This window comes from Equus quagga, chromosome 14 (assembly GCF_021613505.1).
Source record: "Equus quagga isolate Etosha38 chromosome 14, UCLA_HA_Equagga_1.0, whole genome shotgun sequence".
Taxonomy (NCBI): Eukaryota; Metazoa; Chordata; class Mammalia; order Perissodactyla; family Equidae; genus Equus; species Equus quagga.
Genome location: NC_060280.1, coordinates 66,555,981 through 66,583,662, shown reverse-complemented (window position 1 = coordinate 66,583,662; position 27,682 = coordinate 66,555,981). Strand labels below are relative to the sequence as shown.

At 48.9% G+C, this 27,682-nt stretch overlaps 1 protein-coding gene and 1 long non-coding RNA gene across 2 annotated transcripts; one reads left to right on the top strand and one right to left on the bottom strand.

The window, feature by feature from the left end:
* Positions 1–282: 282 nt before the first annotated feature.
* Positions 283–10,614, bottom strand: CXCR5 (C-X-C motif chemokine receptor 5). Its single transcript, XM_046638249.1, has 2 exons — positions 10,558–10,614; positions 283–1,484 (listed from the first exon to the last, which is right to left on the bottom strand). The coding sequence occupies exons 1-2, from the start codon at positions 10,612–10,614 to the stop codon at positions 330–332; spliced, it is 1,212 nt and encodes a 403-aa protein (XP_046494205.1). The 3' UTR covers positions 283–329.
* Positions 10,615–20,942: 10,328 nt separating this feature from the next.
* LOC124225322 (uncharacterized) lies at positions 20,943–25,201 on the top strand. The gene is made up of 5 exons (XR_006885060.1): positions 20,943–21,237; positions 21,450–21,515; positions 21,903–22,035; positions 22,470–22,614; positions 25,069–25,201. It is a non-coding gene; the product is annotated as an uncharacterized LOC124225322 (long non-coding RNA).
* The last annotated feature ends 2,481 nt before the right edge of the window (positions 25,202–27,682 follow it).

Sequence of the window (27,682 nt, the reverse complement as noted above, 5' to 3'; positions counted from 1 at the left end):
GCAAGGGCAGAAGTAAAAATTCTTTCTTGAGCTTTAGATGGTTAAGATGAGAGAAGCTGTGTGGGGTCCTCTCAGCCCAAGGTGATGTAGGCAGGCACAGGTGTCCTTTGCTTTGCCTTTGGGCTGCTTTCGCCTACCTGGACTCCAGCCAAGTCCCAGGGCTGGGAGAAGAGCTGGCAGGGATCTCCTGGAAAGAGGAGTTGGTTCATCTAGCTGCCCCATATGAGGACACTGGCCAAGGTGAGCTCTTAGACTCCCAGATCCTGTTGGAAGGGGTTCCAGCATCACTGCATCCGCCAAGGAAAGCAGAAACAGAGGGGAGCTGGGAGCTAGAAGGTGGTGAGGGAGGTGGCATTCTCTGACTCAGAGAGACTGCTCTTGTGCCAACTAGGCAAGAACTGGCAGAGGGAGGCGGGGCCGGCACAGCCCAGCTTGGTCAGAAGCCGTGACAGGTCACTACGGAACTTCACGCCAACGAAAGTGTAGAGCATGGGATTGAGGCAGCAGTGGGCCAGGCCCAGGAACTCACTCAAGGTGATGGCCACAGAGAGATAGCCATTCTGATCACAGCTATTGACCATGGCCTTCAGCCTCGCCAGGGTGTCCAGGAAGATGATGATGTGGTAGGGTGACCAGCAGAGAAAGAAGACACTCGTCACCAGGATGGCCACCCTGACTGCCTTCTGCCGCTGAGGGCGCCGCTGGGCCTGGCACAGCCTGTGTACCACCCCTACATAACACCACCCCATCACCAGCATTGGCAGCAGGAATCCTCCGATATGGTAGAGGAAGCGGGAGGTGAACCAGGCATTGGTTTCAGCTTGGTTCTCTTGGGAGAAGGTACAGCGGGGCAGAGAGCCATTGTGATGGGGTTGGCTGACCTTGGCGAAGAGAAGCTCTGGCAAGGCGAAGAGGAGGCCCGCCAGCCAAATGGTTATACAGGTGATGTGGATGGAGTGGAGGCGGCGGTGGCGGTAAGCATGGACGGAGTGGACAATGGCCAGGTAGCGGTCCACAGCAATGCAGGCCAGGAGCAGGCTGCTGCAGTAGAAGTTGATCTTGTGCAGAGCGATCACAGTTTTGCAGAGGCCGGTGCCCAGGACCCAGCCCACAAAGCCCTCGGCCACAGCAAAGGGCAGGATGAGGACCAGAAGGAGGTCAGCCAACGCCAGGTGGAACAGGAAGGTCTCGGTGGAGTTGCGTGTTTGCCGGTGCCGCTCCAGGATCACCAGCACCAGGATGTTGCCCATCATACCCAGAAGGAAGATGAGGCCATAGGCCATAGGCATGAACACGGCCTTGAAGGAGGTCAGGAGGGGCCCCTCAACTGTAGAGCAGAGGTGATTTTCCACCACGGGGGGCTCCGAGCTGTCATTGTAGCTGCCCAATTCCTTGTACTGCAGGGGCAAGGAGACAGAAGGGGAAGGAAGTGAGGACCTGGCTTTCCTCTTGGAGAAGGATGCTGAGTCTCCTGTAGATTTTTCCTACCCCCACCCAGAGGCTAACTGCTTTTGTCCCAGCACTCCCAATACATCCCACTGACCCAACCCCACTTTCCATTTGTGTGTCCTTGAGCAAGTCACTTTGCCTTTCCCAACTTCAGTTTTCCTCTATAAAAGGGACCAATTCCTCACCGGGTCGTGACGAAGATGAAAGGAGATACATACTGAGGATATGCTTCGTAAACTCTGAAGGGCTGTGCATCCGTAAGTTATTTTGTGTTTGTGTGTCCTCAGGTACGGAAGGCTGCAGACTCAGGGGCTGGAATCAGGACTTCGTTTTTGGGAATGGAGGTGGTTGGGACAAGGAGCCATCTGTTCCAATTCTGAACAGAACAGTAGGCACTAAAACCCAGGATCTTGCTGAGGGGGCGGATGCTGCAGTGGCCCACTGGCTTCCTCTTGATTTGTTCCTTATTCCTGACTGTCTTCACTATAACTGAAATTGTAGTAATAGCCTCTGTTTTGTTTAATTTGCATGACAGGCTCAAGATATGCAATATTTCTATTTTACTGGTGAGTCCGGCTAAAGATCAGGTCTGTTTGAACCCATATTGATCTAACTGCAGAGCCAATGCTTCCACCACACGCAGCACTGCCTGGGCTTCCCTCCCTGCTACTTCCCATCACTAGCAAACTCCCTTCTCTGCTGACAGCAAGGAAAGCTTCAGAAGCAGAAAGCCCAGAAGCAGAAGGAAGTGGGGGCGGGGGGTGGGGTGGGGGGAGCCTGTTCCAAGTGAAGGGGATGTGCCCACTCTGTCTCCGGAAGCTCCCTCCTCCCCAGCCTCCTCCTCCCCCCCCCTTTCCCCCCCCCCCCCCCCAGCACTCAGGTTGTTTACTCAGCTAACCGCAAAGGAAGACACAGTGCCTGTTTTCATACCTTTCACTCACAGCTGTCCCCCTGCACCTGCTCCTCCTCACTTCCCAGCTCTATTCTTCCCACCCCTCCCCAAACCAGATCCCTCCCCACAGCGTTTCAAAACCATTTATAACCAACTTGTGTGGGTTCGGAAAGATGCTTCCATAAACGATGAGCCTCAGGGAGGGAGAGGATGGGAGACGGTACTCTGCCCCCAGGCTCTGGGTGGTCTCATGCTGCCCTCTTTCCAGGAGATTGAGGGTCTCTCGCAAGCAGGGGGTGGATGCACCAGCACCCAGAGGCCCCAGTTGTTGGTCATATGCTCACTCTCAGTGATGGGCAGACCCCTTCCCCAATCTGGGTCTTTCCTTCTGGTCCCTGGGGTAAGAGGTGCTGGGAGAAGGAGATGGGGGTATACATTAGTGCAATGGCAGGTCCATCTGCCCACCCCCCACCCCCAGCAACCTTCTGCCATCACCTCAGTCCAGCCCTTCTTCACCCTAATTCTCAGGACTACTGTCTCCCCCAGGTGCCATTCCTGCCAACTTCTCCACTCTCGTCCATCTGCTACGCAGAGGCCCCACAAATCCCATCACATTACTTTCCTGCATAAAGTCCTTTACTGGTTCCCTGTTACCTATAAGCAGTGGTTTTCTTTTCTGTTTGTCTTTATCTTTTTTTTTTCTTCAATGTCATTGAACATTGAATAGCAAAGCCAATTATAAGAAAAATTCATGTTCATGATCAAGTTCATCAGTAGAAGATTGGAGTAAGCCACGCCAGTGCATTCACACGACAGAAGGCAATGCCGTGCTCAGAAAGAAATGAGGCCCGTCTGCATGTCCTCTGAGGGGGTGTTTCACCATATTGCTAGATTTCAGAGCCATTTGCAGGGCATCCCATACAGCAAGATTCCATGGACTTTCGTCGCAGGATTCTCCTGGGGCCAGGGCCGGGCAGGGACCAATCCCCCCTCCCTGCCTTTAAACCAGAGCTTTCCACTTTTGTCTCATGTGGTATTTCACACATAAGCTTTTGTTTAAGAAAATGGTTCTGGGGCTGGCCCCGTGGCTGAGTGGTTAAGTTCGTGCGCTCTGCTTAGGCGGCCCAGGGTTTCTCTGGTTCAGATCCTGGGCGCGGACATGGCGCCACTCATCAGGCCATGTTGAGGCGGCGTCCCACATGCTACAACTAGAGGGACCCACAACTAAAAGTATACAACTATGTACTGGGGAGAGTTTGGGGAGAAAAAGCAAAAAAAAAAAAAAAAAGAGATTGGCAAGTTGTTAGCTCAGGTGCCAATCTTTAGGAAAAACAAAAGGTTCTATTTTCATTTGAAAACCATGGACTTGCAGGGTGAGGTCTAAACTCCCCAACAGGGCCTTTAAATTTCCAGAAAATATATATTCCTCTGACCATCAAACCTCATCTTCTACTTTACCGCTTTAGGCAGCCTACCCTCCAGGTTCATCATTCTACTGGCTGCCTGCCCCCAACACCCTGACACATTCCTGTCTCCAAAACTTTCCTCAAACTCTTCCTGTTGCTGAGCAGTCCTTTCTTTCCAAGTTTACCATCTAATACCTATGCTTCCTTCAAGGCCCAGTTCAAGCCCACCTTCCTACATCCTTCCTAGCTCTTCCACTCGGAATTACATTCCCATTTCTTGCATTACATGTGCCTTTGTTAGGCACTCAGGGTTGGGATGTCCATTTCCACCCTAGATGGTGAGCTCCTGGAGGCAGGCCTTCTGTCTCCCTTACAGGATCATGTGCTTTACACATGATGGACATGCAACAGATGTGTGCTGAACTGCTCTGAGAGCAGTTTCCCAGGAAAGGCCAGGGGCCCTTGTATTCTGGGACTTTAGGCAAGTCCTTCTCTGTGCTCAGAGGAGACTCAGACACTGCTTTTCATCCTTCTTCAGTTCCTTCCTCCTCCCAATGCCCTTGACAGCCTAGAGCTTATCTTGGGTTCTCTCTCTGTATTGGGAGTTATTTCCAGTATCGTCAATGAATATATAACCATTTGCCCTGACCTGGAATTCAGCAGGAGTTCAAGAGGCAAACAGTGAGACGAGCAGTCTTCACACAGAGCAAAGCAATTCAGACACAGAGAGGAGAGATGCCAGTCTTGGGGCAGTCTGTGGGGCAGGACTCCACCTAACTTCGCAGTGGTGAGAGCCCGGCTGTTCCACGTGCGGTGGAGGGTTTAGGTGCAGACAGCCTGTCTGGTCCCAAAGGCCCTTTATGAGAACCACTCAAGTCCTTCCCCTCTAAAACATCCAGGTTGACTGGTTTACTGCTCATTTAAAATCAATGCAGCGGAGCATGTCCCCAGGACCCCAGAGTCCCTGTCTCCTGAGAACCCAGGTTTAGAGGAGGGTTGGGTGGGGGGACCGTCTCTTCCTTCTTGCCAAGAGGTATTTGTTTGGCAAGGTGGTCAGGCAGAGAGGGGAGCATGGGAGGAAGCTGGTTTGAGGGGTGCCGGGAATTGGCAGTACATCTCCGCAGGAGGTGTCAAACAGACATTTTGGGGGCTCAGATGTGGCACCTGTTAAAGCCACTTCCCATACCTAGGAGATCAGACACCCCCACCCTTCCCCAAACCATGGAGAGAGGTATCAAAGCAAGGTTGGCTGCGGTCTGGTGGGAAGTTGAGACTCAGAAATCCTGAATAGCATGGGGAGTGGGGCACAGAAGGGAGCCCCCCGGGACTCACGCCCAGAGGGAGCACAGTGCAGGTGGTCTGGCCAAGCACTCACTCCTTCTCTGACAGGAAAAGCTGCAGGAACCCAAGGTCCTCAGCATGCACCCACTCTGACAGCAGCATGCACCTTGTATAGACACAGACATGTGCCCAGGTGGGGCCATGACAGTGTGTGGCATAGGTAAGGACCCAGCAGACAATAGCCTACACAGAGGGCAGGGACTCATGCCCCAAAGAAGCAAGAAAACATGATGACCAGATGAAACTGAGCACCAAGCCAGGAATCCAGTAGAAAATTGCTTGAGCGCTGGGGACGAGGCAGGAGAAGGGGCTTGAACGTTTTGTGTCCTGGTATTGAGGTCCCAGGAGAAGGGAAGATGGAGGAAGAGATCAAGGTGCTCGGCCCCTGGTGGGATTACAAATGTTGTTCTTCTCCTCCACTCCCCTCCTCCTTCTGCGTCTTTCTTCTCTCCTTCCTCAAGAGCCACTGTAGGACCCAGCCCTCCCCCGCCCAGCTCCCCCCCCCCGGATAATTAAGGTCTCCAAGCCCCCTCTGACTTCTCCAAATAATGAGGCTGCCTCGCTGCCCTGCACTGGCCAGTGAGAAGCTCAGCAAACATTTGCTGCCTGGGATTCTGTGTCAGCAGATTGGGCAGGGCATGTCTAGGGCATTCCTCGGGGGTCTGTCCTGGATCCTCTCCTCTTTTACACTCTCAGCCCTGTCTTGGATGACATGGCTGGTGGACGCTTTCAGACAATGCAGAGTTCTCCACACCCTGGAACTACATGCCCAAACTGACTGTATGGAATTGATAGGGAAAAATATAGAGACCTAGACTCAGGCTTCAAACTTCAACTGTCCAGGGACAAGTTAGGGAAGACCTGGCTTAACAAAAGTTTATGAGAAAAAGACCCGAGAGTTTGTTGTCTGCAAGATTAAAATGAGTCAACAGGGTGACGTGGCTGCCAGAAGGGCTGCCTTATTCTAGGTGAACAGAAACCTGTAGGTGGGCAGCTGGCATCAACCCAGTTTGTTTGGTCTGGACAAGGGTGACCAGTTTGCTGAGGGGCCTGGAAATCCCCACCGTGGGAGGAAGTCTTCAGGTACGGGGCCGTAGAGTCTAGGGAAGAGAAGATTGAGTTCAGGAGAGCCGTCTTCTTCAAGGATTGGAAAGAGGCCCCCTGGGCAAGAGGGCAGGATGGGCTGATTGTGTGAGGTTCTTGAAGGCAGACTAGGAGGAATGGGCAGAGGTTGGGATCAGGGGTGTTTCAGTCAAAGGAGAAAGAACCTTCTAACAGGCAGAACTGTCCAACCCTTGAGAGGAAGAGGAATGTTTGAGCCCAAGTGTGTGGGAAGGGATTCCTGCCCTGGAAAGGAGGCTGGGCCCTGCCCTCAAATGCCTGTTGCTCCTAGCTCCCAGATGCTCAGATTCTCTGGCTGTCGTGCCCTGCCCAAGGCTGAGCTAGTTCTTAGCCTGATCTTCATCTAGCTCAGCACCTGGTGGGAGCTGTTTGCTTCTAGTCTGTCTGTCCTGAAGCCACTGAATGCCCCAGCCTGACCTTGCTTCTCAGCCCCCTGGAGGGGCCAGGGCTGCTGAGTACATGGCTCATTCAGGCCAAACTCCAGGCCTCCAGGGCCCTGAGTCATTCTGGCTGCAAGAGGCATCTGCGCACAGATGCAGATCATTGCTCTGGCCGTAGAGAGCACACAGGCTCCATCTCCTGTATGTCCCTGTCTGGATATTCCCAGCCAAGAGTCAGGAGCTGTGAGTGGCGCCAGCCAGGGCATCTCTCATTCCAGCCTTCAGTGGCTTGAGGGGTGCAGGGGTCTGGAGGAATGAGATTGGGCCAAGGGGCTAGGGTAGAGGTCTATATCCCTTACCTCATTCTTCCTTTAGAGGGCCCACACTCCCTAAAGACCATATGAGATTCTGGCTTGCCAGTTGTCACATCTTCCTCCTGTCCCCTAGCCAACACTTCAGAAACAAACCTGCCAGTCTCCTCTTCTATCTCCACCTAAGGGTTTTGTCCATTAGAAACATGGTACTACTCTGGATGATCTTCTGGGGGAGACTTTAAGCTATCCTTTCCTCTGAACTGAGTCTAGGTTTAAGAGCACCCCCACTTGGCACCCCAAATCAATTTGCGCTTTGGGGACAGAGTCACACAGTCCGAGGGACAGGTAGACATGTCTCCTAGGTGTGTACAGCAACATCTTGAAACCATCTCCTCAGTCGGTACTGATTTGAAATATTTTGTCCCATCGTTCCTGAAAGAAGACTCATTCTTGTGTCCTGATTCTCAGTGCTGAATCCATGGCCATTTTTCACATTGTTTTGCCAGAGGAGTGGAATCAGCCAGTCTGTATTCTCGAGGAAGACAAGAGTTCCTACTGCAGACTGTGATCTGTGTGCCTGAGCCCAGATTCACCGCACACCGCCCCCTCCCTAGGGTGGCCCTGGGTCGCTCCCTTATCCTGGGCGCCCCTAATAACCCCCAGTTGGGGCCTTCTCCACTGGAGTTCCTCTGGGACTTTTGACCTGGTTAGGGGAGTGGATCCTCCCCTCCCCCAAGGTAAAGCCCAGAAATGGCCTGAGCTGGTTTTGGTTCCTCTTCTTTACATCTCCTTGATGAAATGAGACAGTACATGTGGATGGGTTTTTCAACCTGTGATGCTCTGATCACGCTGAAGTCAGAGTTTGTGGGGGCTGTCACTGGAGAAGAGGTCAGGGGAAACCAGGCCCTGAGGCTCGACCAGCTTAACCCTGCTCTGTAGCAGCTTCCTTTTCTGGTTGGTGTGTAGGGTACGGCTGGAGGTGCAGTTTATGACTGGCCCCTGTAGGTGCCCCCGCCCAGGCCCTGGTTCTCCACACTCTCAGATGGATTCCTGTGAACAGAGACTTTTCTAGGTCTGCCTAGATCTGCCTTCCCAGCAGGGTGGTCCCTGGTATGCCCACCCCAGGGATCTGGATCCTTGTTCCTGGTACCTAGCTATCTAGATTTTTTCCGTATGGATCCTCCGTTCATGGGAGTTAGCAGCCCATCTTAAGAAAATGGCCATTTTAAGTGGCTAGAGTTGATCTTAGAATTCAAGAGGAGGAGGGGAAGACAGGATGACCAACAGGTGGCTTATGGCCCAGAGCGTCCTGTTATTAACCCAACGTTGGAGTGTAGAAGCCAGTGTTCTAGGAAAGTGAACCAATGCGTGCTTTGGACAAGGACAAGGCTGGCAATAGGAAGCAAAAGGAGTAGAAGTGGGACTAAATCCAGAGAGAAACAACGAGCTGAGACCTTCAATACGGCACAAATCAATAAATGCTTATTGAGAAGCTACTGCCTGCAAGACTCTTCTGCTACTCTGCCATCCCAGGGCCCATGTGCTGTGAGACACTGTCGGGGAGACAAATAAAACTGCTCAACGCCCTGCTGTGAGTGGGCAAGGGTACACGGAGAGGGTCTGTGCTCCTGAGGGAGCAACAGCCCGAGAGAGAGTGTACAGGAGGTAAGTGAAGGCGGGACAAGGCGCTGGGAGCTGATTGAAGAAGAGCTCCAGAGCCGGGATGGTCCAAGGACTCCTGGGCTCCTGGCTAGACCCTGACTGAAAGGGTTCCAGCATGCTGGGATGCCTAGCCCAAGACCACTCATTTGAGGGATGACATGAAGCAAGTCACCACGTCTCTCTCCCTGACCGGTAGGTTTTCTTTGATATATAGGACATGCCCTGCTGTCCCTCGCCACCACCTGGCTCTAGTAGGTCACCCAGTGGAGTGAGGCATGCAATTAGGGGAAACTCTTGAGGTTTCTCAGAAGCCAGGACCAGCCAGGTCTCGAGTTACTATGATATTCAAGTGGGTCAGGGCTCGTGGTCAGCTTGAAGCTACAGGCAGAGGAAGACACCCAGTAACCTAATCAGGTGGGGCCAGGAGCCCAGACTGGGGGCCCGGGTGGGAGCACATTGCCTTGCCAGGGCAGTGGAGCTTTAGTCTGATGTAGGGTATCGCCCAGACTCTGGGATTGGACTCAGGGTCAGCTTCATGGGCGTGCGACCCATGCAGTCACACACAACCCTGCACTTAGAAGAGCCCGGACCTTGTCTTAGTGCTCTGCCATTGCTATCTTGAAATTCTTAACAATTTTTGAACAAGGGGCCCTGCATTTTCATTTTTCACTGGGTCCCACAACTTACGCAGCACGTCTGATTAGGCTGATGGTCCTGGCTCTGCTTTTACATGGGGATTGAATCTGAAAGATCTGACTTTGGGTAATTAGCCCTTCCCCTCACCTTCCTGCATGTTCTTCTCATACTTCCAAGCCTCGAGATCTGAGCAAGTGAGAGGCAGACTTTTCCAAGCAAGTCTGGGAACGGTTGGTGGAGTTACAGTACAGACTCTAGCTTGGGGAGCTGGAGGGAGTGGGGAACATCTCAGGGTGAGCTTAGGGTCAGGAGAGCTGGTGGGTATAAAAGAAAGCCCAGAGTGCAGCTCAGAGAGAAGTCCTTTCTTACAAGTGCCATTGGCAGTGGAGGAAAGGAATGACAGACCACAAAGAAGTTTCCAAAAGATCCTTACAAACAGCGCTCTGCTGCCCGCACAAAGGAGCCCTAAGGTCTCTGGCTGAGCTGTTCCCCACACATATCCTTTGGGAGCCCAGTGACAGCTAAGCCAACTGAACCACTCTGCTTCATGGGAGAGACTTCGGTGGGTAGCAGAGAGCGATGCTGGGGACCAAGTTCTCAGCCCATCCAAGAATACCCTATCTCTAGAGATTCCAGTCCTTTGAGGGAGGCCACAACATGCTCTAAAACACTTCTAGGATTCACACAGAGTTCTCTCACTGACCTGGCACCCCTTGCTCCCTGACTCCAGCCCACTGGGGTCCTCTCCCTTGCTGACCACTTGGTCTCACACTTCTTCGGTTTAGCACGTAATGATTGTCTAAGAGCTTCCATTGAGTGATTTTCTTCTTCTCGGCTAGACTGTAACTTATTTGAGGGCCAAGACCAGGCCCTCAACGTCTCGGTCCAATACCAAATGTAGTATCCCGATAATATAATCACATAGCAAGAGATGAATAAGTATACACTGACTGATTGGCTGGCAATGCCAGCCTCCTGGCATTCAGAAAACGTTCAAAGTACTTTCCCGTCTAGCCCCTTATTGCAGCTTTAAGAGGTAAGCAGAGCATCCCCCGTTGATGAATGGAGAGGCAAAGTGACTTGTTCTAGGTCACACAGCAGTCAGGGAGGATGCAGGACCTGAACCCATACTTCCAACCTCCTCTAAAGAACGTCTCTTTAAGGCAACAGCTCTATTTATCTGCTTCCTCCGTGGAATGGAAAATAAAATCTTAAAAGGTAGATGTCAATGGGTCTGTCTAGATTCTGCCAATCCACAGTGGGAGGGGACTCCCCTTTTCCTTGGGCCCCAGGCACAGGATGTTTAGAATTCCAAGTAAGGCCTGGGCGACCATGAGCCCTCTATCCCTACTCACCAGGTCCTCCAAGTTGTAGTTCGTGAGGTCCATGTCCAAGGTTAAGGGGTAGTTCATGGCTGTAGCTGTACGTCACCAGACTGGTCACTGTCTGATGTTCAGCAGCTCTTTGCCTGGTGCCTATAGAGAGGAGGCAGCCGTCAGCTGCAAATTTAAACAAATGAGCTGCGCACCGTCTCCTGGGGCTGCGTAGGACCCACTGTCTGCCTCACAACTCATCACTTTTTTTTTTTCCACTGGGTCTTTTCTGTTTTTTTGAAGAAAAAGGGAAAATCCCCACAGCATCAGTGCTAGTCAAGCATTTCGGCTTCTTTCCCGGCAATAGTTGTCTGACTTGGGGCTTATGACTGGTATGAAGCTGCCCCTTGCTTCTCCTCCCTGACCTCCACCAGCTTCCCAATAAGGGAGCCGCACCTTGTAATTAAAACCACCACAGCACTCAGTGGGACCATGAGGGAATCTCCACATAGAAAGGGAACAAGAGGAGAGCCCTTCTAGGACCTCTGCTACAAGCCACCTCCAAACCCTCATCTTTTCACCACTGGGGCAACCAATCATCCAGTTGGCCCAGGACTGAAAGTCCCTTGTCCTGGGAAACCCCTCAGTCCCAGGCAAATTGGGACACCTGGCCACTCTACTTGCTACCCTCCTTCTGCCAAGGCAGGGGCAGAACCCCTTCCCTTTCCAGCTCAAGTTTAGAAGAGATAATTTAGAAATTTTCAAAAGGAAAACTCTAAAACGTTACTGGAAGACAAAAATGAAATTACCCAAATTACCAAGCACAAAAAAATAAAGTCACAGAGTCGTTTTCTGACTCAAAAATAGTGATGTTCTAGCTACAAATTAACTTGATTGGCACATACATTATTAACATCATAGACTACCCAGCTAGAGCAGATTTTTACACTGGAGGATCCTGAGGTCCCTAGAGGGAGAGTAATGTCCCCGGGATCTACAGCTCACCACTGGCAGAGCCGGGACTTGAACCCAGATTTCCTGACTCCATATTCAGTGTTTTCTCTGCTACACCAGGCTGCCACTCTTATAGACTCGTAGAACCCCTTTCCTTTCCCTCAACTCTGCCTTAAGGGCCCCCAAGTGTCATCTTTGTGTTTCTTCTTCCAGGAGAGGGCATTTCCTCTCTTGGTCCACAACGATGTGAAAATAATGACCGCACACACCGTGGCATCTACACATGAAATGCTGTTTCTCTGCCCCACCTCAATCCTTGTTGTCATCCTCCCCTTCCAGCCAAATTACCATTTGCTGGGATTCTACCCTTTCTAGCGCCCTCCTTCACCTTTTCCTCCATATTCATCTTCCCCTTTCTCTCCAAACACCTTGCTTATAACCCTCACATCACTCCCAAAAGATACATCTTTCTTGGGCTTCAACAACTTGAGGAGTTTTCAGCCTCTGTTTTTGCTGTTGAGGTCTTTTCTTTCCTCTATTCACTGCCTTCAGCAACTGCTTTTAAGGAGGAAGAGTCCCAGGACAAGTGGTCTGAGTTCCTCTCCTGCACTTCTGGTCCTGAAACGTTCAGGAAGAAGCTGATGTGCACAATGTTTCCTGTGTCCCAAGTTTGCTGTGTACTTTCCATTCTTCCAGCCCAACCCCCCGATATCCCTCCCCCTCCAATCCATTGAAATATTCAACTTAGCTTTTACTGCTCTAAGGACATTGATAAGGAAGGAATATAGTATAGAGAATCATATAGGAATTGGAAGGGAATTGGGGAGATAAACCAATCCATCCTCATCCCCCATCCCCTGCCCCCAGCAAATGCAAGACTCTTGTCACTACCTCTTCTTTAGGTGGGCACCCAGCATTAGTCAAACATCGCCAAGGGTGAAAAACTTGTTCCATGCGGAGATCACGTTTCAATGTAGGATGATTTAATCATTAGAAACTTATTCCTCATGCTGAGTCAAAATTTGTCTCCCTGTAATTCATCCCCAGAGGTCTTGGCTCTGCCTTCCATCTAGACTGCCTAGCTCCTCTTCCAATAAGTACCCTCTGAAGACAGAGATCACATCCCCATTAGTCTTCTCTTCTCCAAAGTACACATCCCCAGTGTCCTCAGCCATTCTTCAAAGGACGTGGTTTCTGGGTTCCTCGCCAGCCTCTTCTTTGACCTCTGGGTGATTTCTGGCTGATGGTTCAGATGTTGTCTGACTAGGAGAAAATATAGGAAGATAAGAGTTTCCTTGTTCAAGACTCCATACTTATATAATTGCAATTAAAATGGTTTTTCCTGTGGGCTCCCACTCCCCTTGACAACATGCCTAAGACATTTCATTTTGATGGTTCTAGTCCCTCATCTCAGCCTATAAGGGGACACTTTGGAAATGCTGCTTCAGTCATCTGTTGATGTGATGACAACTTAGCTAAGCATGCCGTCCTTGGGTCTATCCAAGTCCTGATGGAAAATATTGACAGGACAATGCCAAAAGCAGAAACTTCCTTCATGCCATTAGAAACCTACTATTCTCAGAGATCATAGAAAACTTCGTGGAAGAAGTGGGACATGAGCTGGACATTGAAGGTTTGAATAGAGTGAAGGCCTGATGTGCCTGGAGGGGAGGGTGTGTGGTAGGGGGTATGGGGGATGATGAGGACTGCATGAAAAAATACGTGGAAAGAATTACTCAAGTTGTGGTGGGTGTGGTTATGGTAGTGATAATGATGGTGATGATGTTGGTCGGGGCCGCAAGAGGAGGCGGGAGGAGGTTGGAGTGTGCACTGGACAAGGTGGGAATTGCTCTTGTGGCCTACTCCTCTCCTATTCTTCCCATGGTTGTCCTTTCCCACTGGTGTGTTGCAGGTGCAGAAGAGGGGCTTGGGAGGAGGCTCAGGGCTACTTCTCAGGTGCAGCAGTGGGCTGTGGCAGTAGTTTCAGCTGTGATGGTGTGGGGCAGTGAGGCATCTACTAGCTTCTCATTGGCTGATGTGAGTTTTACAGAGCAGAGGAACCTGTGACTCTCACCTGAACTCCTCTCCAGTCCCTTGACTTCTTGGTGCTTCTTGCACCACGAACCCATTCAGATAGTCCTTCCTGTCTCTCCAGATGCTGGGACATACTACAGGTTCCCAGGGCCCACTTGACCCAGCCACTGACCTTTGATGGTCAACTCAGTTTGCCCTAAATGGGTAAATATCTACTGACTAGAGTTCCAATGTTGCCTTAGAAGTTTCAGAAAGTACCCGCCGCTGGTAGAAAAGATGATCTTATGATCTTCAAACCCCAAAACCAGACTAGCCCCCCAGGATAGAGGGGGAAATGCCTAGGCTGTGACCCCTTGACTTTAAAGATGAGATGGAAGAAGTCCCACCTGTGTGTGACGATTAGATGGAGGGGATGCTTCTAAGTGAGGCAGCCCAAATTTTATTTCAATATGCAACTTGTTTGTATTTCTATGTGGGATCCCAATCCCCACCTCATGGGCAGCCTGCTGGAGGCTGGATTGTTTTCCAGGCTTCTTATCAGAATGACTGCTGGTGGTTCTGCCAAGAGCAGGCTTGTGTCTGCCTGAGGTAGATGGCTGCTTAGCATCAGCTTAGGTGGATTTTTCTCAATAATTTTTCTTCACAGTTCATGGGATATATTAAGTTTGTATCTATTCCAAATACTAGATATAATCACTTGTCTTGGAGTTCACTTCCCACGTTCCACAGAAAAATTCAGGTGTCCCCCAGAGTGTTGGGACGCAGGGAATGGGTTGGGCTTTTCCCCTATTTCTTTCACTAACCTGAGACACTCTCTTTCTGACCTGGGCGGCGATCTTATTCTCCTCTTTATCCGGGTGTTTCCCAACTGTTCAGAACAGAGCTCCCCCGGTCCCCACCTAGTGAGTCAGCCTGTGGAAGTGTTGGGCATCCTTCTAGGCACCCAAAGAGAAGGACAGCAATATTTGCATAGCATTTGCCAATCTACAAAGCCCTATAATTTTTAAAGTTAATTTTACCTGATCTTCATGTTTAAGTTAATCTGACATTTAGTTATATTTAATCCTCAAAACACCTCGTGTGGGAGGTATTGGCATCATCCCTGGCCATATTTTTTTGTGGGGGGTGGATGAGAAAACAGAGGCTCAGATCCTTGCTCCTGATTCCAAGGATAGTAATCGGCACAGTCAGGGTCTGAAGCCAGCCCTGTGGGCCCCCAACCCGGGGCTCTCTCCACCAGACCGTACAACCTTCTCTCAGAGATTCAGTTTTGCAAAGGACAGGCACTTACCTGGCTATCTAAAGGAAAAACTCTGCCTAAACCCTTTATGGGCTGTTTATCAGGTACTCGCTATGTGCCATGAACTGTGCTAAGCTCTTCACACACATCATTTCCTTTCATCCTCTGAACAGTCTTTAAGTGGTGGGTATTTTTATCACCTTATCACACATGTGGAAACTGAGTTTCAGGCAGTACTAGGAAGTAGTTGTGAGTCTTAACACCTCGCTCAGGCACCAGTGACCAAAAAGCACAATACATATCAACACAGGAAGCGGGGTGGTAAATGTTCTCAGTGCCGGGACCCAGCACCTACGCATAGCTCCTCTCTCATTAGGTAACAGGTAGGAGTCCTGCGGGGAGGAAATGGGCTGCAGGTGCTGGGTAGGCGCATCAAGGTTACCTCAAGGTTATAAGGGCCATGAGTGTGTCTGGGAACCTCGGCCTGGGGGTGAGCTGTGCGGCCAGGGTTAGAAAATGAGTCAAGTGCTTGATCAGGTGTTTGCATTCTGTGTAGGAGCTGAGCCCCAGCCAGAGAGGAGATGTAAAGATCAAGGGAGATGGGCTTTAGGCTCTGCCCTGGCAGCATTTTGTCTCACAGAGAAGGCAGAACAGACGCGTGTCCTCAAGTTTGCACACTCATATCTATGTGCAACTTGAGAACATTTTCAAAGCAATATATATGAATCTACCGTGTCACTGAACCTAGCGCGGGCTGAGTCCAGCAGTGTGGAAGGCATGCAGAGTAAGGAGGATCTACCAGGCAGTGCGTGAGCGTGCTGCGTAAACTGTGGCGAAAACACTGTATTTTGTATCAAAAGGCCTGGATTGGAGACCCAGCACTTCTGTTTTCCAGCAAGGCTGCTTTTAGACCAGACTCTGCCTAAATATTCTGAGACACTTCAAAGATAGAATGCCAAACAGGGCATTCCTAGGAACGTGGATCCCAGGGATTCCTAGGGAGGCGGATCTCAAACGTTATGCCTCAGCATCACCTAGAGGACTTGTTAAACACAGACTGCTGGGCCTTCCCTCACAGTTTGTGATTCCAGAGGTCTGGGGTAGGAACCTGAGAATTCACATTCCTAGCAAGCGGCCAGGTGATGCCGATGTTGTCGGGCTGGGAGCCACACTTTGAGAATCACCGCCTTAGGCTACACAGGATGGTACACGGAGATGGCTTGCCCTGACATGGAGCTCCCATCCCACCCCAGCACTGCTGCCAACCTCTCCACACAAATGCTGCTGTAGCTGAGGCCTCTCTAGAACAGCTGATGGCATCTCACACAATTGGCACCGCAACCCACAGCTGGTTTCCCCCAGAATACCCGGCTTCCCTGGGGCTCAGGCTGGCACTGCTGAGATTTAGATCACACCTCCCCCGACCCTGGCTGGCTCCCACCTCTGGCACCTCTCTGGTCCATCTCAGCCTCCACTCTTATTGGTGGAGCTTAAGCTCTGCTAGTTAACCTTCAGCATATCACGTAACCCAGTCACTTTGAACATGGCCCATCGTAAGAAACAGGTTTTAAATCACAACCTAGTTGGCGTGTACACACACACACACACACACACACACACACACATTTAACAAATAATACTTATTCTTAGTATGTTTGATATACTCATATTTCCTACCCTTCCTTTCTTCCTCCCTCCTTCCGTCCTTCCATGTCTCTGTCTCTGTCTCTCTCCCTGTTTCTTTCTCTAATGGAGATCACTCAAACAAATTGCTTTCATGGATCCACAAATAAGCCACAATCTCCAGGTATATAAATTACAAATAAAGCTTCTCTGAGTTTTAGTGTCCTAATCTGTACACCTATAAAATGCCTGCACTGCCAATCTTGCTCATTTGTTTTGAATAATATCATATACATATCATGTACTTAAAAAAAAAGGTAAAAGTCTTTTTTCCAAACAGAAATCCTCCATAGGTATAAAGTGCTATGAAACACACACACACAGTTTTTTTTAAAAAAATTTATTTGTGTATATTTTATTTTATTTAAACATTGGCACCTGAGCTAACAACTGTTGCCAATCTTTCTTTTTTCTTTTTTCTTCTTCTCACCAAAGCCCCCTAGTACCTAGTTGTATATTCTAGTTGTGAGAGCCTCTAGCTGTGCTATGTGGGATGCTGCCTCAGCATGGCTTGATGAGTGGTGCCATGTCGTGGCCAGGATCCAAACCGGCGAAACCCTGGGATGTCAAAGTGGAGCGTGCGAACTTAACCATTTGGCCACGGGGCTGGCCCTGTGTATACTTTAAATATCCTCTATTTTCACAGCATTGTCCCTGAGCTAACATCTGTGCCAGTCTTATTCTACCTTGTATGTGGGACATCACCACAGCACGGCCCAAAGAACGATGGGTCATATAGGCCCGTACCCGGGATCTGAACCCGTGAACCCTGGGCCCGTGAGGCGAAGCGTGCATACCCAACCACTGTGCCACCAGGCTGGCCCCTACATGTGCTTTTTTAAAGGGAAAGGAAGGAAGTTTAGACAGAACTCGGAGGGAAGGGTAAAGGGAATGCCTGAGTCCCAACAGAGGCCTGCAGGTGGTACAAGCATGTCTTGGGGAGAGGATGGTGGGTAGTTTGTCTGGACTGGAGCAGAGGAAGATGTGGGAGAAGGACAAGAGGCAAGGAAGGTGGGTTCTGAGAGGCACAGGGAGCTGTCTGGGCATTTGGATGGCAGATGGGGAAACTGAGAAATGCAGCAGATTCCTCAGCAACAGAATTTCACAATGAAGCTGGTATTTAAGGAGGTTTGTACATTTCAACTTCCAAAAAACATTTATTAATCACCCAGCTTGTGCCAGGGTTTAGCAGTAAACAAGACAGACTAGCCTAGTCGATGTCTTTAGTGAGGATGGGTGGTGGGTCCTCAAATAACTTATCAGTTAATTATTCCTTAAGCCTCCATTACATTCCAGGCACTGAACTAGATGCTGGGAAAGTATGAGAATCAAAACTAAACATGACTCCCTCCCTATCGTAGCTTACACTACGGAGAGGAGGTGGGCATGAGACAAATACACAACTCACTTAGTAATAATGATAACTTATGAGTACAAAAATCTGTAAGAGCTACAAAGAAAAGGAACAGGATGCCGAGAGAGAATAATAACATGAACTCAATCTTTGCAAACTAATAACCACAATCATAACACTCCCAGATTAATTTACAGTTTATGAAGCCCTTTCACATTCTTTGTCTCAGGAGGGCCGCATCTCAAGCCAGTGGAGAAAGCCAGCCAAGAATTCTTAGCCTCTTTTATTTGTGAGAACACCCAGGCTCAGCAGTTCTCATGAGTTGCATAAGTCTGTCCAGTTGGAGAGGAAACCCAGTCGGTTCTTCTGACTTCAGACCCAGCACTCTGCTCTCCGAGGAGCAAGAGATGAACTGGTCCCCAGTGGGACAGTTAGCTTGCTTGCCCGAGAGGAGGCGTAAAGTGGCAGAAAGTCCATCTTCCCCACGTCCACATCCTCATTGCCTCTACATGAGGCTACAGCGAGGAACTGTGGCCAGTGAGGGGGTAGGTTAGAGGCCTGGTCTTGGGTGGCCCAGCATGGGCCCCGGCAGGACCGAGCAACCTTGAAAGGCAAAGGCAGGAAACGGCTGAAGCAGGATCATGAAATGTATTGTCAAAGGCATCCGCACTGTCTCCGGCAGTGAAAGTGAACAAGGCTCAAGGCGGAGGTGATGGGCCAACGAAACTCACCACTGCCTTCACCTCCGAGACTGGAGACACGGTGAGGCTGGCCCACCTGCCGTATCAGCACCTTGATCACGGAGCTCATCAGAGAGAGGTTTCCAAATGACTCGTCCTGCTGCCCCAGGAAGGAAGCTTTTTGCAGTGTGGGGGCTGCTGGGTGTGGGCCAGGCACTTGAAAGAGAGTAAATGATGACACAGCAGTGGAGGACAGAGCTGCTGACACTGTGGGACCAGCTCTGGGGAGGAGGCCGGGAGAGAACGAGATGGAACAGCCACCTGGCCTTACCCACCAAAGGGGACATTAGAAAATCCTGTCAATGGCTCCCTGTTAGCAAGGAGACAGGCACCAGACTCGGCAGCTTGGCATTTTAGTCCCTGTAATCCAGCCCAAATGTCCTGTTTTTATTTTTCAGGTAATAAATATTTACAGAATGTCCACTGTGTTTCCAAACGTATCCTGCTACTCCCCTTCAGGTGCACAGTCCGCCAACCACACGAACTCCTCAGTCTTCCCTCTTCCCTCTCCCTCCATCCCTTCCTGCCTCCACATCTGTGCCTAAGGCGTTTCCTGACTCTCAGCAGCCCTTCCCCACATCTCTGCGGGATCAAAACCTACACATCCTCAAGGTCCACCTCAGTGCCCCTTCCTCCACAAAGATTCTCCTAAATCAAAGTAATTGTTCCCTCCCTTAAACTTGGTCTAGCACTTTACCTATATTTCTTACTTTTTACCATGAATTGTAGTTATTTATCTACTAGACTCTCCTACGAGAGCCTTTGATGACAAAGTCATGTATAATTCATCCATTCCCCAGGAGCTTTGCACCTAGTAGGTACTCAATAACTGTCTTTGACTAAATGAATGAATGAATGAGTGAAGAGGGAATTGGGGTGAGGCCTGTGAAGGGGTGGTGGGAAGTCTGGGCTGGGGCCTGGGGGAGTCTGGCTCTCCCTGGTGGCTTTCTGTGGCCTGAGCCTGCAGTACTTATCCTGGGGCTGCCAGCAAGGTCAGGAGAAGGACATGGCCTTTGAATCTCAGCTTGGTACTCAGTAGCTGTGTGACCTTGGGCAAGTCTCTGTCTTCTTCTTTATGTGTAAATGATATAGCACCTATCTCCAAAGATTATTGTGAGGATCCATATGTGATCAATACATGAAAACACCCAATACCTAGTAAGTGCTCAATAAAGATTATTAACTAGTTATCCAAGTAAGAGTAACTTTTAGCCTCGTTCCTTAGGTGGAGGGGTGGGGGGAGTGGTCATTTGCCTTGCTCTTCTTTGTGGTAGAGACATTTGTGTACCTATCGATTCTTTCCTAGTAGATTACAACCTAGCACAGTGCCAGGCACAGAAAGTAGAGTCAGCAGGCCATGGAAGTTTGATGAATGGGGCCCGGCCTGGTGGCGCAGTGGTTAAGTTCGCACGTTCTGCTTCGGCGCCACGGGGTTTGCCGGTTCGGATCCTGGGTGTGGACATGGCACCACTTGGCAAGCCATGCTGTGGCAGGCGTCCCACATATAAAGTAGAGGAAGATGGGCACGGATGTTAGCTCAGGGCCAGGCTTCCTCAGCAAAAAGAGGGGGATTGGCAGCAGATGCTAGCTCAGGGCTAATCTTCCTCAAAAAAAAAAAAAAAAAAAAGAAGAAGTTTCATGAATGGATGGAGAGACACACATGATAACTGAATCAATAGCCTCTGGAGTCTAAAATCCTACTTCCAGTTAATCAAGGTGCCCTGGAAACTAAATGAACATGGGCTGTTGCTGTCACTGATGTTCTGACTCAGGTAGAGGAATTCTAGTCCTCTGGGCACGTAATCCAGTCCAGTGATCCTCCAGGCCCCCCGCTGGGTGCTGAGGTGGGGGGGGGGGGGTGCCATTGAGGCAGCGCTAGGAGAGAGGCTGGGCAATCATCCTTTGCTTGATGGTTGACCCAGAAACAAACTGGCACTTTTTTGCCCTTGCCAGGCCTGGAGTGAGGAGGAAAAGGCCACTATACACTGTGCCCTACAAACTAGCCCGGTGTGCGGAAAATGGACATTGGCATGGGCTTTATGGCTATGGAACTCACTGTCCTGGAGATTGGTGTGGAAGGCTGATCCTCAGTCAGCTGCAAGGAGAGGACTCCTTGGGCTGGGCAGTGGGCAAAGAGAGTGGCTGGGGAGGTGCCTGAGGACAGGGAAGAAGGAGCCCCAAACTGGCCTCGACAACTTCCCCTGTACCCAGTTGTTCCCTGAGGTGAGCAGAGTTGGAACACATCATAGAGAGATTCTCACAACAGCGGCACGGAAGGCTTACGAAGGGCTTTCTGTAATCTGAGGCTAGTGCGCAGTGACACAGCATGTGTGGGTGTGCCCTTGAGAGAAACCAGCTTTGCTGCTGCCCTGAGATGGCGGAGCTGGGGGAATCTACGGAACTGGAGGGCCCTTGGGAAGCCACAGTCTCTCTCCAGTCTTTTTTTCTCTAGGCAGACTAAATCTGTGTGGAACTGGCACTCAGTATCCACCCACACTTTCCTCCCTGTGCTGGGGGTCTCTGATAGGAGTTTTTACAGTCCTGCTGGAAGCAGGGAGAAGGGAAGGTGGTGTTCCCCTCACCCCATTTGCCCCAAAACTGGCTGGGGACTTTGGGATGTGTCACCTGGAGCCATGTCCTCAGCGGGCAAGGGGGGCCCTCCTGGTCTCTCTCCAGCCCCAATATCTCTGTTTAAGAGAAGGAACTGGAGCCTTTAGGTGCGAAAAGAAAGGGGAATTTTGTTGCTGTGGGGAGCCTTTAGTTATAGACCACACTTTGTTTTCTTTAAGGATTTTTAAGTGTTTCCTTCTAGCCTTGTTTTAAAAAAAATCTGATTGCACAATATAAGAACACATTATTTTTGTAAATGACTTAAACATTTTAGAAAAATGTTTAATCAATACCGACAATGTACTCCCCTTCTCCCCAGGAATAACTGCAGCGACGAGGTCAATGTATCTTTCCAGACCTGTTCCAGGCGCATAGAAAAGATAAGGTATCGTTTTGCTTCGTTTTTCTATAAAGGATGTCATGTTGTTCATATTTCAGTAAGTTAAAATCTTATTTTATTTTAAAACCCACAGTACGTGTAGTTGGAGAACAGCAGAAAAAATCAGTCCTGACGCTATGATGAGAATTAATATAACTTTTGTGCTCCGCCTATGCTCTTATATACATCTTGCAAATTTGCAATCATGGTAGATGTGTGATTCTGTAGGCTGCCTTTTCATTTAGTGTGAGCTCGCAGACATTGTTTGGAAGTTTTTAGCACAAAATGTCAATGTTTAAAATTGTTCTTTTTCTGACTCTGTTTCTAAAATGTTAAAAGAATAATTAGAGCTAACAGGTATTCATTAAATTTACTTAACCCACTACGTCGAAGGAACCTACTATGTGCCAGGTTTTGTCCCAGGCTCTGAGGATGCAGAAGTGAGCAAAAGAGACAAAGATCCTTGTCCTCAAGTCTTCACAGAGCTTATTCTCTAAAGGGAAAAGACAGATAATCAGCATAGTAGGTAAGTAAATTAAATAGTGTATTAGATAAATAGAACATGAGAGGGACATATGTGCTATTAAAGAAAGTAAAGAAGGAAAGGAGGATAGGGAGGGCTGGAGCTGTCAGGAAAGATGTAACATTTAGAAAGAGACTTTTGGATGAAGATTTGAAAGTGTTAAGAGAGTGATCCCTGAGGATAAAGGGGTAAAAATGCTTCAGGCAGAGCAGCTAGCAAGTGCATAGATTCTGAGGTGTGGGAACACACAAGGAGGCCCATCTGGCTGGACCAAGGTGGGCAAAGTGTTGTGTAAAGAAGATGACGGCAGACATGCTGGGACCAGACCATCTAAGGCGTCATAGACCCTGGTGGGGGCTTTGGCTTTTACTCTAAAACAGAAAGTACTGGGAGTTTTGGGAGAGAGGCTTGTCATGATGTGACCTTTGTTTAAACAGGCTCCCTCTGGATGCAGCATTGAGAATAGACTAGAGGTGAATAAAAACGAAAGCATGGAAACCAAGAAGCTATGCAGCGTAATGATGACGGTGGCAAGGACGAGTGTGGTTACAATGGAGGTGGTGAGAAGTGATCAGATTCCAGGTATATTTTGAAAGTGGAGCCAACACAATTTGCTAAGCGCTAACTCCAAGGACTTCGGCCTGAGCAGCTGGAAGGATGGAGGTGCCGTTAACTGAGATAGGGAAGACCTTGGAAAGAGCAGGTTTAGGGGTGGAGATGAAGAGTTCAGTTTGGGGCACTTTAGGCTTAAGATATCTATTAGATGCCCGAGAGGAGTTGTCCATCAGGTAGTTGGATATTCAGAGTAGAGTTCAGAGGAGAAGAAGGAGCTCAACTTGTAAATTTGGAACTAACCAGATGGTATTTAAAGCCAAGGACGTGCGTGTAGGCAGAGAAGAGATGGGGACTGTGGCCTAAGGTGGACCAAAGCTCAGAGGTGAGGGAAATGTATTCATTCATTTAATCCTCACAACAACAACCCTCTGAGGAAATTACTATTATTGCATCATTTTACAAGTGATGAAATTGAGGCATAAAGAGGCTAAATAGCTTGTCAAAAGTCACATAGCTAATAAGCAGCAGAACTGGGGTTTGAACCAGCCAGTCTGGCTCCAAGCAGCATCCACTTAAGCTCTAGGTTATATGGGTGGGTTCTGTTAATGACCACATTTTACAGGTGGGGACACTGAGGATTAGGTTAAGTAATTTGCGAACACTGGTGGCAGAGGCAGGCTGTGAACTGTCTCACTGACTCTCTGCTTTGAGAGATCTCCACTTTTTAAATTACTCTGCCAAATGACTTGCACAACATTTTTAAAGATGAGGTGAAAGCTTTCTGCGTCTTGCAGCTTATAGCTCTTAAATGACTGCTCTCCTACTCACACGTAAGACTTTTCTGGCTTATTACTGAGCTTGGAGAAATGGGACGCCAGGTGTAGCTGTCAAGGTAGCCTCAGGCCCTAGTACCTTTCCTCTTCCCCTCTCCTGGTCAGGAAGGCGATGGTTGGATGTGGATCCTGACTTCCTGTAGGTCAGGTCTTAAGGTGATCCTATGGAATAGGTCTGTGCGGCCATCCACAAGTTGCTACCCTTCCCAGACTCAGTTTCCTCTTTAGTAAAACAAGCAGATTGGGTCAGGACAGTGGTTCCCAAAGCTGGCTGCATACCTGAATCACCCACCTGGCTATTGTTCAGAGCCTATGGTGCCCACAACAGACCTGTTGAATCAGACTCTTCCGGGGTGAGGTCCAGGCTTATATACGCTGGTTCCGACACACCCTGGGTTAAGAAGCCCTGGGTAAGATGACCTTGAAGGTCTCTTCTCAGGTATGTGTTCTGTGGTTCTGGGACCTCCCTCACGTGGGCCTCTGCTTCTCTGATGTCTTTCTCAGGGCTCAGAGCAAGGTGGAACTCTGAGAAGAAGGCAGGAAACCTGAGGTCTTATTCCAGTGAGGCCTGTAGGTCAGCTCTAACAGATTGCTTCCTCTCTCTGGACCTCAGTTTCCTCATCTGCAAGACTAGTTTGTTGGGGGGAATTGCCCTAGATTCATTGACCCAGCAAGTATTTATTGAGCGCCTACTCTACTGTACGCCAGGCTCTACGATTCACTGGGTCTGAGTCTAAATCAGGCAGAAGGGTGACATCGTAAGGGATAAGGATGGGAGGGGGGCTGCTGCCAGGCAACCAGTCCTGGTTGCCTAGACTTCCAGGCATGGATGCCACAGATCCCTTTTTAGTACGAGCATGATGGTCCCCTCTCCCTGGCCCTGGAAGCTCCAGCTTGTCTCCACAGCAACAAGCAAACTCGCTGGGTTCAGGAAAGGAATCATATGCAAAACTGGTCAAATAAAAATCAATGGCTTTTCTAGAGAATCACAAGTTCTAAAATATTAGATTAAACTATCCCATTTGAAATAGCACAATTATGACTTTACTGTTCCAAGTGTGGTTCCTGGCACTGCAGCCGCGTCACCTGAGAGCTTGCTAGATATGTAGACTCCTAGGCTCGCCCCCAGGCCTGCTGACCTGGTCTGCTTTTTAAGAAAATCCCCAGGTGATTAATGCACATTAAAGTTTGAGAAGCACTAAACTAAGAAAATACGGCCTCAGAAAACCCTTGACGAGAAATGTGTGACACTATAAGCGGGAAAGCACGTGACTTCCCCAAGGGACAGCATATAGCATATTCCTGGACGGGGCAACTCAGCGGTGTGAAGACGTCAATTCTTACTGGTGTGGAACATGTCAAAGTGATTAGTGAAGTTCATCTGAAAGAATAAATGGACAAGAACAGCTTTTTTGTTTTTTTAAGAAAATAAAAATAATGAGATGGGATTTGCCTTATTGGACAGAAATGGTGTTAAATAAGAATTCAGGTACTGGAGGAATTAGGCTTGGGTTTGAATCTGGCTCCACCACTTCCCGGACATGTCACTGTTATAGACTGAATTGTGTCCTTCCAAAATTCGCATGCTGAAGCTTAACCCCCTATGTGACTGTATTTGGAAATTGCTCTCTCTCTCTCTCTCCCCCAGGGTGAGCACAGAGGAAAGGCCATGTGAGGACACAAAGAGAAAGCGGCCATCTACAAGCCGGAGAGAGAGCTCTCACCACAATCCAAACCCTGCTGGAAACTTGATCTTAGATTTCCCAGCCTCTAGAACTGTGAGAAAATAAACTCCTGTTGTATAAGCCACACAATCTGTGGTACTTTGTTATAGCAGCCTGAGTGGACTAATACAGTCACCTTGGGAAGCATTCCTAGCATCTCATAGCCTCAGTTTCCCCACTCAGTAGAGTGGGAATAAGAACACCATTTATAGCGTCATTATAAGTATGAAACGAAGTGTTGTGTGAAAGCACTTTGCACAATGCCTAGCCCTTAACTGCTGCTCAATAAATGACAAGTTCACTGACAACAACTGTGGCACTGGGGTAAAAATTTAGAGAAATATCAACGGAGCAGGACAGACAACCCAGTAACACACCTCAGCCTTTGTATAAGCTCCAGGAGTGAGGAGAGAGACTACTTTTTTATTCACATTGTGTCATTTCCCCCATGTAGCATATGTATGGCACACAGTAGCTGATTAAAAATATTTGTTGACTGCCTAAATTAGAATGTAATACATGCGAAGGAAGGACTCATAAATCAATTGGTGAAACAAAAGACTATTCTTTGAATGGTGTTGGGAAAATTGCTGATTTGGAATAAAATAATTAGATTTTATCATTTCATCCTATAAAGGGCCTTTTAAACTTTTTTGACCATGACCCACAGTAAGAAATATGTGAGACAACTCAGCTGAGTAAATGTGCTCATAAGTATAAATTCATAATTAAAGCAAAAGTTCCTAAAACAATATTTGTTCTTATTATGTCAGATGAACTCTGATCTACTCTATTCTATTCTATTCTATCCCACTCCACTCCACTCCTATCCTAGCCAATTAAAAAGAAAATTCTTGTCCCTATCCACTAAATTGATCTTAAAACACTAATGAATACGGGCTGGCCCCGTGGCCCAGTGGTTAAGTTCGTACACTCAGCTTCAGCAGCCCAGAGTTTCACCAGTTCGGATCCTGGGCGCGGACATAGCACCGCTCATCCAGCCATGCTGAGGTGGCGTCCCACATAGCACAACCAGAAGGACCTACAACTAAAATATACAACTGCATACTGGGGGGGCTTTGGAGAGAAGAAGAAGGGAAAAAAAAAAAAGAAGATTGGCAACAGATGTTAGGTCAGGTGCCAATCTTTAAAACAAAAGAGCCCAATGAATAACTATCAGCACTTAGAATACTACCTTATACTCAAATTAATTTCCAATTAAAGAAAGAAATTATAGATCAACAATATAAAGTCTTGAGGCAAAAAAGAAACAATGGAAAAAAGTCATTGTGGCAAACATCAACAGCTTTGACTACATAAACATTTGAAATGTCTGTTACAGGGATTGCACATGGAAGAGACAACAGTGACCGAAATAGGATGTGGCCGTGCCAGGAGGGGAAGAGGCCACTTATTCCTGACATTTCCTTCTTCCTCACACCCGCCCACATCTAAGCCATCAGGAAGCCCTGTGGACACAGACTCCATTTGTGTGCTCTTCTCCTCTTCCACAACCCAGTTTTAGTCCAGACCATCGTTATTTCTCACCTGTGCTGCTGTCACCACCTCCCAGCTGGCCTCCCTACTTCCACTCTGCACCCTACAATCCTTTCTCGTCATAGCAACAAGACTGATCTTTTTAGAGTATAAGTTAAATCATTGCCTTCTTAACACTCTTTATGTACAATCCAATCTCTTGGATGTGGCCTCAAAGCCCCCCTCCCATCTCATCCTCACTCACTCCCCATCACCCCCTTCCACTGGCCTTTTCTCAGTTCCATCTATGTGGAACACACTTCCCTCAACTACGCACTCTGCTGGCTTTTTCTCATCCTCCATGACTCAGTTTCAGAGTTACCTCCACCCAAACCAAAGTGGGTCCCCCTTTCATAAGGTTTTTTCATAATGTGTAAATATTTGTTATTTGTTTGCTCACTTCTTTATTGTCCATCTCCCCTGAGTAGACTGTCAGTTCCTTGACAGCAGCATCCTCAATACCCAGCCCAGTGTCCCGCACGTGCGCTCAGTACATACTTGTTGACCATAGTACATCCTCAGACCAGAGCAAAACCAGCTCCTACCTTAGGCCTGTGCTTTCGAGTGCCCTGTTCTGGCCTCCCATAGTTCTGCCCCTCCCTCTGGGGAGGAGAGACAATGTCCTCTCCAGGAGCCTCCTCCCCAACCACCTGGGATCTTGGAGTTCCTTTCCCAACTGCCCTCTGATCTCTTTCAGGCCTGCATGGGCCTCTTCCCTGAACCACTGTTACTGAACCAAGTGGGTTCCCCTCCTGCTGAGTTACAATTGGATTCTCTACCAGAAGTAGTTGTCACACAAAGTAATACTTATTTGCAGCAAATAGGAGGCCACACGGAATCATTTCCAAAGTCGCAGTGTCCCCAGAAAAAGGGAAGCAGGGACCTCTTATTTCAGTTGAGGAATGAATATGCAAAAGGGAGAGAAGGGTATTCGCTTATGCAGGCTCAGGTGGAAAACATGCTTCCACATACCCTGCAGATTATGGTAATAAGGCCTAAGCT